The following is a 12,632-nucleotide window of genomic DNA, read 5'->3' as shown; positions in this document are numbered from 1 at the left end:
CCAGAAGCTCCTGGCAGTTACCTTTCTTCGGAACTTGGCACTTCCATAGAAGGCCCTGTGAGCTCAGAATTTTTAAATATGCAAATAGGAGAGAATGCAGAGGCAACAGTTTGGCCTATAAGTGCAAATAGCAGAGAACATGCAAATAGGAGAGAAGGCAGAGGCAGTGGATTGGCCTACTAGTTGGCGATGTCATTGTAACATCACCAACCAGTAGGCCAATACACTGCCTCTGCTTTCTCTCCTATTTGCATAAGTGGCTTGGAGGAGACCTCTGGGCTTTTATATATATTGATTCCGTGGCAGTGATGGCTGCCAACCCATCTTGCTTTGCTGCCATGACTGCATCTGGATAATGTTGAAGACGTGACAGATATTATCATAATGTTATCCACGCAGGAAGCAACGGAGAGCAGAATTCGGCATATTATCAGAATCTTGCTCGGGACAGTTTGCTTTCCATTTTGAGATACGACTAGACAGCAGGACAGACTTCATTTTGAAATCTCAGTCTGTTAAAAACAATACTACAACCCAGTGAGATGGTCTTGTTTCTCACTCTGTCTCAACCCACTTCCTTTCTCAGAATTTCCATGCTGGTGTAGCCATGACGGAGGGTTTCCAAAGCAACTGAGACATTGGAAAGAACCCTGAGGGTCCAATTCCCCCTGTCCAGTTCCCAGTTAAATAATCAGCTAGGACAAAAGGGCAGATTTTGTATTTCATGTTCATTCAATGTTTGAGGTCCTTTGTAAGAGTTATTCTATATAAATGAAAGCGCTGAATGCCACTCTAGTTCTGATCTATTTATCTCCTCGGGAATATTTAATAGGGGTGTGCACGGACCCCGCGATCCACTTCTCTTCCAGATTTGCAATTTGTGGATCGGGCCGCTTTCTCCGCTCTGGTCCGCTGCGGAGCTCCGGATCCGGATCGGAGCTCCGCTTTCCCTCCCTATAGGCTTGCATTGAAATACAAAAAAGTATACAACTTTTTTTCTGTTAAAGTTAGAAACCTCATGTTTGGTACCATGACACCTCATGGACGTATACACACGCATGCCAAGACTCAAGCCAATCCCATCATCCTCTGATTTTTGGGGAATTTATGAAAATCGGACACCTCATTTGCAGACATGGGCTTTTCTCCGACATTTTGACAGATAAAAAAAAATGAAGCAGGCACCCCCACAGATGCCATCTAGAGCCACATTCATGGCAAGACTCAAGCCAATCCCATCATCCCCTGATTTTTGGTGGGGCTTAAACCTTTTAACTCACCCCAATTCACACCCCTTTCGGGATCTCTGTCAATTTGCACGTCAGAAACCTCACGTTCGGTCCCATGACAGCTTATCCATGTGTCTACATGGACGCCAAGTTTCAAGCCAATCCGATCATCCCATGATTTTGGGGGAATTTATGAAAATCGGACACCCCAGTATCTCAGGGATTTAAAGCTGCAGACAGCTCAATGGGGCCATTTCAAAGGAAATCCCAACATGCCATGAATTGGGGAGTAGATAAACCTAAATATGAATCTTCTTCCACACTTGAAAAATTGATTTGGAACTTCCAAAAGTTCCTCTCCAACCAAATATTTTTTTATCGATTTGGTTTGTTCCCTAATTTCAGGAAGATATTATCATTATATTTATTATTTCTTGCAGGTGATTGCAGGGAGAGCAACTCACAAGTTAATCAACATCAAATAATTCACTCAGGGGAGAAGCCCTATGAATGCCTGGACTGCGGAAAGAGCTTCATTCGCAGCAGCACCCTTAATCAACATCAAAGAATTCACACAGGGGAGAAGCCCTATGAATGCCTGGACTGCGGAAAGAGCTTCATTCGCAGCAGCACCCTTAATCAACATCAAAGAATTCACACAGGGGAGAAGCCCTATGAATGCCTGGAGTGCGGAAAGAGATTCTTTGAGAGCAGCGACCTTAATAAACATCAAAGAATTCACACAGGGGAGAAGCCCTATGAATGCCTGCAGTGCGGAAAGAGGTTCAGTGAGAGCAGCTCCCGTAATAAACATCAAAGAATTCACACAGGGGAGAAGCCCTATGAATGCCTGGAGTGCGGAAAGAGCTTCAGTCACAGCAGCACCCTTAATCAACACCAAAGAATTCACACAGGGGAGAAGCCCTATGAATGCCTGGAGTGCGGAAAGAGGTTCAGTCAGAGACGCCATCTTAAGTATCATCAAAGAAATCATACAGGGGAGAAGCCCTATGAATGCCTGGAGTGCGGAAAGAGATTCTTTGAGAGCAGCAACCTTAATAAACATCAAAGAATTCACACAGGGGAGAAGCCCTATGAATGCCTGCAGTGCGGGAAGAGGTTCAGTCACAGAGGCACCCTTAATCAACATCAAAGAATTCACACAGGGGAGAAGCCCTATGAATGCCTGGAGTGCGGAAAGAGCTTCAGTCTCAGCAGCACCCTTTATCAACATCAAAGAATTCATACTGGGAAGAAGCCCTATGAATGCCAGGATTGCGGAAAGAGGTTCAATCAGAATAGTCATCTTAAGTCGCATCGAATAATTCACACGGGCGAGAAGCCCTATGAATGCTTGGGTTGTGGAAAGAGCTTCAATCACAGCAGCAACCTTAATAAACATCAACTAATTCACACGGGCGAGAAGCCCTATGAATGCCTGAAGTGCGGAAAGAGCTTCAGTTCGAGCAGCTACCTTAATAAACATCAAAGAACTCACACAGGCGAGAAGCCCTATGAATACCTGGAGTGCAGAAAGAACTTTTCCTGAAGCAGAGACCTAAAGAGACATCAAAGAATTCACACAAAGGAGAAGCCATAAAACTGCTCAGTGTCCGGAATGCAATTCAGTCACATATTGCAATATCCCTCTCGTCAAACGATCCAAGCACTATGAATGCTTTGAATTTGGGAAGCGTTCCAGTTACACCTGCGAAGCTTAGTAACCAGCAAAGGATCCACACAGGCGAGAAGCCCTATCAGTGCTCAGTTTGCTGAAAGAGTTTCAATCACAGTGTGAATCTTAAAGCACGTCAAAATATCCACACAGGCCTGAAGCCATAGAAAGCGGAAAGAACTTCGCTTGCAGGACGCGTCTGTAATCGCATCCTGCAATTCTCACAGGGGAGAAGCCCTACAAGGGCTCAGAGGGTGGAAGGCGATGCTCAGGTTGACATTTTCATCAGCAAGCAAGGAGCACGACTCAAAAGCCCCTGGGAAGTGGAAAAAGCAATAGTTAGGCCTAATGGAGTCTTCAGTAGCTATTCAAAGGATGTTGGTTCCAAACGTTTATTTCTATTTCAAACATTACTAAAAGCCCACTACAATACTGGCAGAAACAAATAAATTTATTTATTTTAGGTACTAAAGCTCCTTGAGTACATGTGCTATATAAATAAATAATAATAATAATCATTGTAAGGAGGCTGGTTGGGGAATTCCCGATCTTGGCATGTTATTCCGAGACCAACCAACTCCAACGTAGAATTCCCTTGATGGAAGACGATGGACGTCCGGAGCCGGACGCCATGACTGGTAAGATCTCTCCTTAAGGGCTCCCGATCGGGAAGATCTGGAAAGCTAATTATCTCACTTAAAAAGGCATGGGTCGTTAATGAAAATGAAGGTTGATGATTATGAGTGCTAAGAGAGGGTGCAAATCCTGTTTTCGGAAGCAGACTCAGAAAAAGGAGGGAGGAAAGCAGCCCGTTCCTTGGCTGTAAACAGACGGAAGGAGGGGGGAGTTAGAAAACGAAACTAACTTTGCTACAGCTCTCCCGTCTCCTAAGTCTGATAAGCGGTGATTTATACTCCTAATCTGAGAGAAAGGTTTATTTGGCAGTAAATCCACCCTTTAAAAAAGCACCGAAGAAGAAGTGTTTATTTGCGTAGAAAGAGAGATGGTGTGGATTGTAAACGGGACATTGACTCAGAGCTAAAAATAGACCCATGCCGTATGCTAGAAAAAAAAGGGAAAAAAACCCGGGGAAGCCTACTTGGCAAAGAGTTCATCCTTCTAATCATAATTTGGCCCGTCTTGAGAAAGTGTCTGCAGAAAAAGACTCACAAAGCAGTGGAAGTGATAGCAACGGATTTGTCAAGATGGCTGAGGGATCTGGCACGGTGCCAATTTCAACTGCATTGGAAGAATTGAAGAAACTGATTCTGGATAGCACTGCCACTTTGAGCAAGAAGATGGATGTTAATGAAAAAAATGCAGCAGCACGGATGGGGGTGCTTGCAGATAAGATCGCGCAAAATGACAGAGAGATAAAGAAGTTGGATGTGGAAGTAAAAGCACTTGTGAAAAAACAGGATGTCTTTGAAAAAAGTTGTGAGGTGAAATTTCAAGATCAAGATCTAAAGTTGATCCAACTTCAAGATCAGGATCGTCGTTGTAATGTACGCATTAAACAATTTGCTGAAGAACCAGCAGAGGATTTGAGAAAAATAGTTTTGAAGTGGTTCAACGATATGATGCCAGATTTGGATATAAAAGACTGTGATATTGAAAGGATCCATAGAGTGGGAGGAGCAAATTATAGAGGATCAACCAGAGACATTCTTGTGAGATTTGGCAGTTACTACAAAAAAGAGCAAGTGATGAAGAAATTGAGGTCTATGGTCATGATCAAATATAAAGGCAAAGCAGTGCAAGTATTCAACGATCTTTGTCAGCAAACACTCCAATGGAGGCGCAGCGTTAAGCAAATAACTGAAACGCTAACAAAAAATACAGTGAGATATTTTTGGGGTTACCCTGTTTTTTTAAAGTTTTCCTATGCTGGGGGCCAACACAGAGTAACCTCTTTGGAGCAGGGCAAGGAGCTGCTGAAGAGTTTGGGGTTATTTAAGGATGCAAGTCTTGGAGCTGGAGTTGGGAATGGAACCAAAGCCGGGGCGTCTGGGACGGGGTAAAATGGGGAATGGTATTATGAGATAATAATATATTAAGTAGTTAAGTACAGAGATCTTGCCGTTAGGGCGGGGCCCTGCCTCCCCCCTCTCCCCTAAGTTAGATAATGGCCAGAGTAATAGACTCACGGGGATATGGGGAGGGGGAAGGTAGTGGGGGGGAAGAGGGGTTTGGGGGGATTAATAGGGTGGGAGGGAGGGAGTTGAAGGGGGGTTCAGGGTTTATTTTTATTTTTGTTGTTATATATGTTTATGAGTTGCAGAGCACACGGGATCGGAAGGAAAATCAAAAGGGTGATTATGAATAAGAATATTAAAGTATCAACGCTTAATGTTAAAGGTCTGGGGGCAGTCGTGAAAAGGAGGAGAATAGAACAAATGTTAAATAAAGAAAGATCTGATATTATTATGATGCAAGAAACACACCAAAAATTTGATGGCGTAAATGAAATTCAGACAAGGTGGTCTGTTTATTATGAAAAGTCATTAGGGACGTAAAAAAAAATGGAGTAGCAATTTTGATTTTAAAAAAAAGTGGATTCATACTGAAAACTGTAAAAAAGGATGATAATGGTAGATATCTTATGATAAAGGGGCAAATAGAAAGTGAACAATATACATTAGTAAATGTTTATGCCCCTAATGAGAGACATAGAGAGTTTTTTATGGATTTATTTAATGAAATAGAGGAGTTTAGGGAAGGATATCGTATTTTAGCTGGGGATTTTAATATGGTAATGGATAATAGAGTGGATAGATCAAACCCCACAAATGTGGAAAAAAGAAATAATATTACTATATTGAATAAACTAGTAAAAGAAAAATATTATGTAGATTGTTGGCGTTTACTGAATGGATCGAATTCGGGATTTTCTTACTACTCCTCAGTTCATCAGACATATTCTAGAATAGATTATATAATGGTTTCAAAAGAGTTTGCAAGTAAGGTATGTAAAATGGAAATGGGGGTAATAAAGGTAACAGACCATGCATTGTTAAGCTTAGAGTTTACAGTTAAAAAGAATTATAAGGAAGCGTTTAGGTGGAAATTAAACACAAAACTTTTGAAGTATAATAAGGTGGTAGAAAAAATGCAAAGAGAATTGACAGAGTCTTGGGAAATTAATGAGAAGGGAGGAACGTCAAGAGCAGTAGTTTGGGATACCATGAAGGCAGTATCAAGAGGGATATGTATTAGAGAAATGTGTAATTTAAGGAGGCAACAAGTAGCAGAGCAGGAATAATTGGAGGAAGAGATTAAGAAAATGGAGAAAGATTATTGGCAATATAAAAATAAATATAAATTAATAGAAATACAAGCAAAGAAAAAACAATTAGAAAATTTAAATTTAGAGGAGGTTCAAAAAAATTTAATATATATGAAAAGGGAGTATTTTGAAAACAGTAATAGGAATTCTAGATTGCTTGCCAGGCTCACACAAAAAGAAAAAGCCAGGAATGAGATAGGGATTTTGAAAGATAAACAAGGGAAGTATTGTCATACAATGAAGGATAAAGTAAAGATTTTTCAGGAGTTTTATCAAGAATTGTATAAGGGAAAGGATATTCAAAAACAAAAGTTGGAAGCTTATATAGAAAAGTATATAAAGAAGAGAATAAAAATAGAGCATAAAGAGTTAATGGAAAAGGTAATAACTCAAGGAGAAGTAGAAGAAGTAATTGAGAACTTGAAGCCGGGTAAATCACCGGGGGTAGATGGTCTAGGCCCAGAATATTATAAGGTTTTTAAAAGAATTTTAGTACCAAAATTATTAAATTTGTATAATTCCATATTGGAAGGGGATAGAACGCCAGAATCATGGGAACATTCATTAATAATTTTAATACCAAAACCAGATAAAGATTTGACTGTCCCTGATTCATATAGACCTATTTCATTAATAAACCAAGATGCTAAGATTTTTTCAACTATTTTAGCAAGGCGGTTGAATAAATTTATAGAGGAATACATAGGAATATATAGGGGAGGACCAATGTGGATTTGTGGCAGGTAGACAGATGTCTAATTTAGTGGGAAGAGTATTAAATGTAATACAGGTGATAAATAAGTCTAGGGTTAAAGCAGGAATTCTGGCATTGGATATTTTTAAGGCTTTTGATTGTTTGAGCTGGCAAGCTTTAAAGATGGTTTTAAATAAAATGGGGTTTGGAAATAAATTTAAAGTGATAATAGAACAGTTATACTCTCAAAATACAGCCGTAGTGGTAGTGAATGATGGTGTGACAGATAAGATACGACTAGCCAGAGGGACAAGGCAAGGATGTCCACTCTCACCAGTCCTATTTGTAATGGTAATGGAATTATTGGCGAATGCAATACGAGAAGATGAGGAGATTGAAGGAATAGGTAGTATGAAAGAAATTAAATTGAATATGTTTGCAGACGACACGTTGTTGATGTTAAAGAATCCAATAGAGAAGATGGGGAGAATTAAACAGCAACTGAGAGAATTTGAGGATATTACGGGGTTAAAAATAAATTGGTCTAAATCAGAATTGATGTTGTTTAATTATACTAAAAAGGAAGAGAAGGATTGAGAAGAAAAGGGAAGAGAAATGAGAGTTAAGAATCAGATTAGATATTTGGGAATAAAAATTACGCAGAAGCTAGAGAGTTTAGAGAAAGAGAATTTAAATGTGTTAAAAAAAGAGATTTTAGCAAAATTGGAAAAATATAAAAGGTTAAATTTATCTTGGTTTGGAAGAATAGCATTAATAAAAATGAAGATTTTAGCAAAGATTAATTTTGTGTTCAGGATGCTACCAATAAAAATTTCAGAATTAGAGCTAAAAAGTTGGCAAAGGATTATAAATAATTATTGTAATGGTGATAAGAAAGCGAGGGTAAATAAAAGTAAATGGTATTTGAGCCAAAAAAAGGGAGGATTGGGTCTCCCGAATATTAAATTATATTATGTAGCTAATAGATTAAGATATATAGTGGAGGCAATTACAGGATTAGGGGAATTAGATTGGATGGAAGAAAAAATTACGAGTAATATAGAGACTAATTTGGAAAATGTATTTTTTATGGAAGGGAAAAAAAAATGGGTGGAAAGTATAAATAACCCGCTTTTGAGGTCTCACTGGGAAATTTGGAGTAAATATAAAGGGGAGCTGCTTCCAAGCAGTTCTCCTTTGTCACCGGTAATAATGTTGAAGAATTTCCCGGAGGAATTAAAGAGTAGATTAAGTAAAGTTTTAATAGAAAAAAATAAAATGAAATTAAGGGATTGGTTAAGAGGAATGAGTACAAGAGAGGATATGGAAGAGGTTTTGAAGGATAAAAAATTAACTTGGTTAAATTATAGGCAATTAGAACAGTGGACTAAAAAGTGGGTAAGAGATAATGGAGATTGTAGAGAATTAACAAAGTTTGAGGAACTAATAGTTAAGAAAGATAATGAAAGGGAGAAAACAGTGTTAAAAGGGTTGATGAGTGAAATATACAGAATATTGGTGGAGAAAGGGACGGTGGATAATTCGGGTAAAATGGTTTGGGAGACAGATTTGAAGGTACAAATAGGACAACAGGGTTGGGAGGGATTATGGAAACAAAGAGCGTTGAGAAATATGTCAGTAAGAATAAAAGAGAATTATTTTAAAATTGTATGGAGGTGGTACCTAACTCCGGTTAGATTGAATAAGATAAACAATCAGCAATCAGAAAATTGTTGGAGAGGTTGTGGGGTTAAAGGAACGTATTTGCATATGTGGTGGGAATGTAACTATGTTCAGAAATTGTGGAAGATGGTGTTTTTGGAGATTGAAGAAATTGTGGAAATGAAGATAGAACGAACACCAAAAGTTGCATTGCTGTCACTATTTGAAGAAGATTTTAAATGTAAAAAGGAAATTAAGGAACTGATAACGAATTTGCTGACGGCAGCAAGATTGATTGTAGCTAGGAACTGGAAGATTCAAGGGGAATATTCTATTGAAGAATGGTATAAAGAAGTATGGGATATAGCTATTAATGATAAATTGACAAGTAATATTAAATGGAGAAGAGGTATAGCTAAAGCAAATGATTTTGAAAGAATTTGGAAACAGTTCCTAATATTTGTGTTTTCTAGAGGAAGTGGGAAACCACCAGCAGAAGGAAGTATGAGATTCTGGAATCAGGAATGAGATCCCGAGGTGGGGGGTGCACTTGTATGTTAATCTTGATTATGTTATTAAGATAAGATATTATGTATTCAACATTTCAATATTATGTAGTATGTTGTTGTTGTTGTTTTTATGTGAAAATATAAATGTGTATGTTTAAGTATTGTAGAAAAATAAAAATTATATATATATATAAAAAAGATGGAAGACGATATGTTTCTAAACAAGTTGGTTCACATGGAAGGGATAAAGTCTGAGTGAGTTTACTGCACGTGTTTAGACGACGTTTCGGGGACTGTGGTTGATGAGACGGTCGTTCTCTGGGATTAGCCCTAACCACAAGCTGTGCAGTGACTCCCAACACTTCACGCCCTGCTGTAGAAGGTCTGACTGGGATTAGAAAGTGACCAGGCCTTAGCAAACTGCATTGCACACAACATCTGAAACCTGATGTCTTTACTAAAAAGCCTTAACCATCAGGATTTTAGGTGTCTTGTGAACAGGCCCAAAAGGTGTCTTGCTGTTTTGGATGCATAAATGTCGTCCTCATTGAATTGTAGCATCTGAAATAGGCATAAGTGACCCACTCTGGACGGTGTGGGAAACAGACCTCGGAACCCACACAGAGAAAGAAATTTAGAGTGCTTTGCAGGATAAGTATCCGCTTAAAACAATCTCAATTTAAAATAGGGAAGTAATGGTAAAACTGACCCACAGACAAATGACACCTGCTGAAATTCCCTTTTCAATACAACTGTTAAAGATAAAGGAGCCCTGTCCTCCTTTTCATAGGGTCACTCTGTTTTATACATCATCATCATCATCATTAATAATAATAATATTTACTGCATTTATATCCCACCTTTATTCCTCCAAGGAACCCAACGCACATTCACAATTCTCCTCCTCTCCATTTTATCCTCACAACAACAACCCTGTGAAGTAGGTCGGGCTGAGAGTCTGTGACTGGCCCAAAGTCACCTGCAGCTTTAACTGTTGTGATGTATTATATACATATAACGTATGCATATATACAGTATATGCATATATACTGTGTATATATATGCATATAGTATATATACAGTATAAATATATACAGTATATTCTGTATATATATACAGTATATACTGCATTATATACAGGTTCTGCATATGTACAAACAGCACCTGCAGAAATTCCCTTTTCAATACAACTTTCGTGATACAGGAGCCCTGTCCTCCTTTCCATAGGGTCACCCTAACTAACGTCGTCTAAACATGTGCAGTGAAACTCACTCAGACTTTATCCCTTCTATGTGAACCCACTTGTTTAGAAACATATCGTCTTCCAACAAGGGAATTCTACGTTGGAGTTGGTTGGTCTCAGAATATCATGCCAAAATCGAGAATTCCCCCACCACCCTTCTCATATTGCTTATCTAAGAGTAATTCCTAGAATCATAGAATAGCAGAGTTGGAAGGGGCCTACAAGGCCATCGAGTCCAACCCCCTGCTCAGTGCAGGAATCCACCCTAAAGCATCCCTGACTGGTGGTTGTCCAGCTGCCTCTTGAAGGCCTCTAGTGTGGGAGAGCCCACAACCTCCCTAGGTAACTGATTCCATTGTCGTACTGCTCTAACAGTCAGGAAGTTTTTCCTGATGTCCAGCCGGAATCTGGCTTCATTCAACTTGAGCCCATTATTCCGTGTCCTGCACACTGGGAGGATCGAGAAGAGATCCTGGCCCTCCTCTGTGTGACAACCTTTGAAGTATTTGAAGAGTGCTCTCATGTCTCCCCTCAATCTTCTCTTCTCCAAGCTAAATATGCCCAGTTGTTTCAGTCTCTCCTCACAGGGCTTTGTTTCCAGACCCCTGATCATCCTCATTGCCTCTGAACCCCTTGCAGCTTGTCTGCATCCTTCTTAAAGTGGGGTGCCCAGAACGCAATACTCAAGATGAGGCCTAACCAGGGCCGAATAGAGAGGAACCAGTACCTCGCACGATTTGGAAGCTATACTTCTGTTAAAGCAGCCCAAAATAGCATTGCTATTTTGCACTGCTGCTGCAGGCGGCGACAGCATCAACTGTGTTGGCAGCCTGGACCCCATTTTGCGCCTCCCACAATGGCCCGTATACCAAGCATCACTCCAGAGCGTTGAGGGGAGGGAATGCAGCCACCTCCCAAAAAATGGTTTAATAACAACGTGGAGAAAATTCTGCAAACTATCCTTTTATTTCTAGAGAGTAAGAATAGAGAAATCTCAAGATTTTTTGTGAGAAATGTATTCTGAGAAGTTTTGACTCAGCATTATTATTATTATTATTATTATTTACTACTCCTTTGACAAAGCTCTCTGGGCAACTTACAGGGTTTAGCACCATTGCTAGGGTCTTCCAAAGGGTGCATTTCTGAGGGGGTGACACATGCTGTATCTCACGCAGCACTGCTCCTGCCCTGGAAGCCCTGTATCAGGTGTGAGGAGTCGGAGCCGTGTTGCATCCAGCTCCAGGGAAAGAGCGGAGGTAGCTTCCATTTTTCTGCCTCATTCTCTGGGTAGTTTATGATTCATTGAAAAGGGTGACCTTATGAAAAGGAGGACAGGGCTCCTGTATCTTTAACACCTTTGATGAAAAGGGAATTTCAGCAGGTGTCATTTGTATATATGGGGTACCTGGTGAAATTCCCTCTTCATCACAACAGTTAAAATTCAGGAGTTACTCTAGAGTAACCAGATTTAAAAGAGGGCAGGGCTCCTGCAGCTTTAACTGCTGTGATAAAGAAGGAATTTCACCTGGTTCCCCATATATACAAATGACACCTGCTGAAATTCCCTCTTCATCGCAACAGTTAAAATGCAGGAGTTACTCTAGAGTGACCAGATTTAAAAGAGGGCAGGGCTCCTGCAGCTTTAACTAGTGTGATAAAGAAGGAATTTCACCTGGTTTCCCATATATACAAATGACACCTGGTGAAATTCCCTCTTCATCGCAACAGTTAAAGTGCAGGAGCTACACTAGAGTGACCAGATTTAAAAGAGGGCAGGGCACCTGCAGCTTTAACTGGTGTGATGAAGAGGGAATTTCACCTGGTTCCCCATATATACAAACGACACCTGCTAAAAATCCCTCTTCGTCACAACAGTTAAAGACGCAGGAGCCCTGCCCTCCTTTCCATAGGGTCACCCTACATTAAACGGGATGGAACTGAAGTGATGGAAGGAGGAGAAGTGATGGGAGTGAAGGGGTTCATGCCACAGGACGGGGGTGGGTGGGGAAAGAGGGGCTGCCCCAGAGGAGGAGGAGTGTGGGCGTGCAATGCTGCTGACATCCCATAATATCCCGTCAGACTCCACCGGCCAGCAGTTGGAGGAATCCTCTGCAGCTCTTTGGTGTTGCCACCATCTAAGGGTTAAAGAGAACGAGTGGGTTGGGTCCTAGAGAGGCCCGTGAAGAGCCCAGGCTGTTTGAATACGTTCACTTCCGCCTTTCCCCCCACCCTTGGGAAAGCAGCCTGGGAGGTTTGCATGGAGTTTGCAGCCTCAGCCTCTTTCCCCTGCAGAGGAGCAGGTGGGTGCAAGATGCAAGGGGGTCCCAGGGGGTG

At 40.5% G+C, this 12,632-nt stretch overlaps 5 protein-coding genes across 4 annotated transcripts in view; 2 read left to right on the top strand and 3 right to left on the bottom strand.

Annotated features, from left to right (window-relative positions):
* LOC134396367 (zinc finger protein 883-like) overlaps positions 1 to 2,778 on the top strand; it is a 73,513-nt gene extending 70,735 nt beyond the window's left edge. The window contains exon 6 of the mRNA XM_063122843.1: positions 1,670 to 2,778. Coding sequence (XP_062978913.1) covers positions 1,670 to 2,778 — 1,109 coding nt within the window. The remainder of the gene's footprint in view (positions 1 to 1,669) is intronic.
* Positions 1 to 12,632, bottom strand: part of LOC134396268 (uncharacterized) — an 853,762-nt gene that overhangs the window by 577,379 nt on the left and 263,751 nt on the right. The window lies entirely within an intron of this gene.
* LOC134396322 (zinc finger protein 420-like) overlaps positions 1 to 12,632 on the bottom strand; it is a 412,724-nt gene that overhangs the window by 160,375 nt on the left and 239,717 nt on the right.
* Positions 1 to 12,632, bottom strand: part of LOC134396318 (zinc finger protein 345-like) — a 334,491-nt gene that overhangs the window by 126,566 nt on the left and 195,293 nt on the right. The gene's annotated exons all lie outside the window — the stretch shown is intronic.
* The window catches only part of LOC134396288 (zinc finger protein 721-like), a 120,042-nt gene continuing 119,985 nt past the window's right edge, over positions 12,576 to 12,632 (top strand). Inside the window, exon 1 of the mRNA XM_063122724.1 lies at positions 12,576 to 12,598. The gene's annotated coding sequence lies outside the window, so the exon portion shown is untranslated. The remainder of the gene's footprint in view (positions 12,599 to 12,632) is intronic.

Source organism: Elgaria multicarinata, chromosome 3 (assembly GCF_023053635.1).
Source record: "Elgaria multicarinata webbii isolate HBS135686 ecotype San Diego chromosome 3, rElgMul1.1.pri, whole genome shotgun sequence".
NCBI classification, from domain to species: domain Eukaryota; kingdom Metazoa; phylum Chordata; class Lepidosauria; order Squamata; family Anguidae; genus Elgaria; species Elgaria multicarinata.
This window is presented reverse-complemented; position numbering and strand designations above follow the sequence as displayed.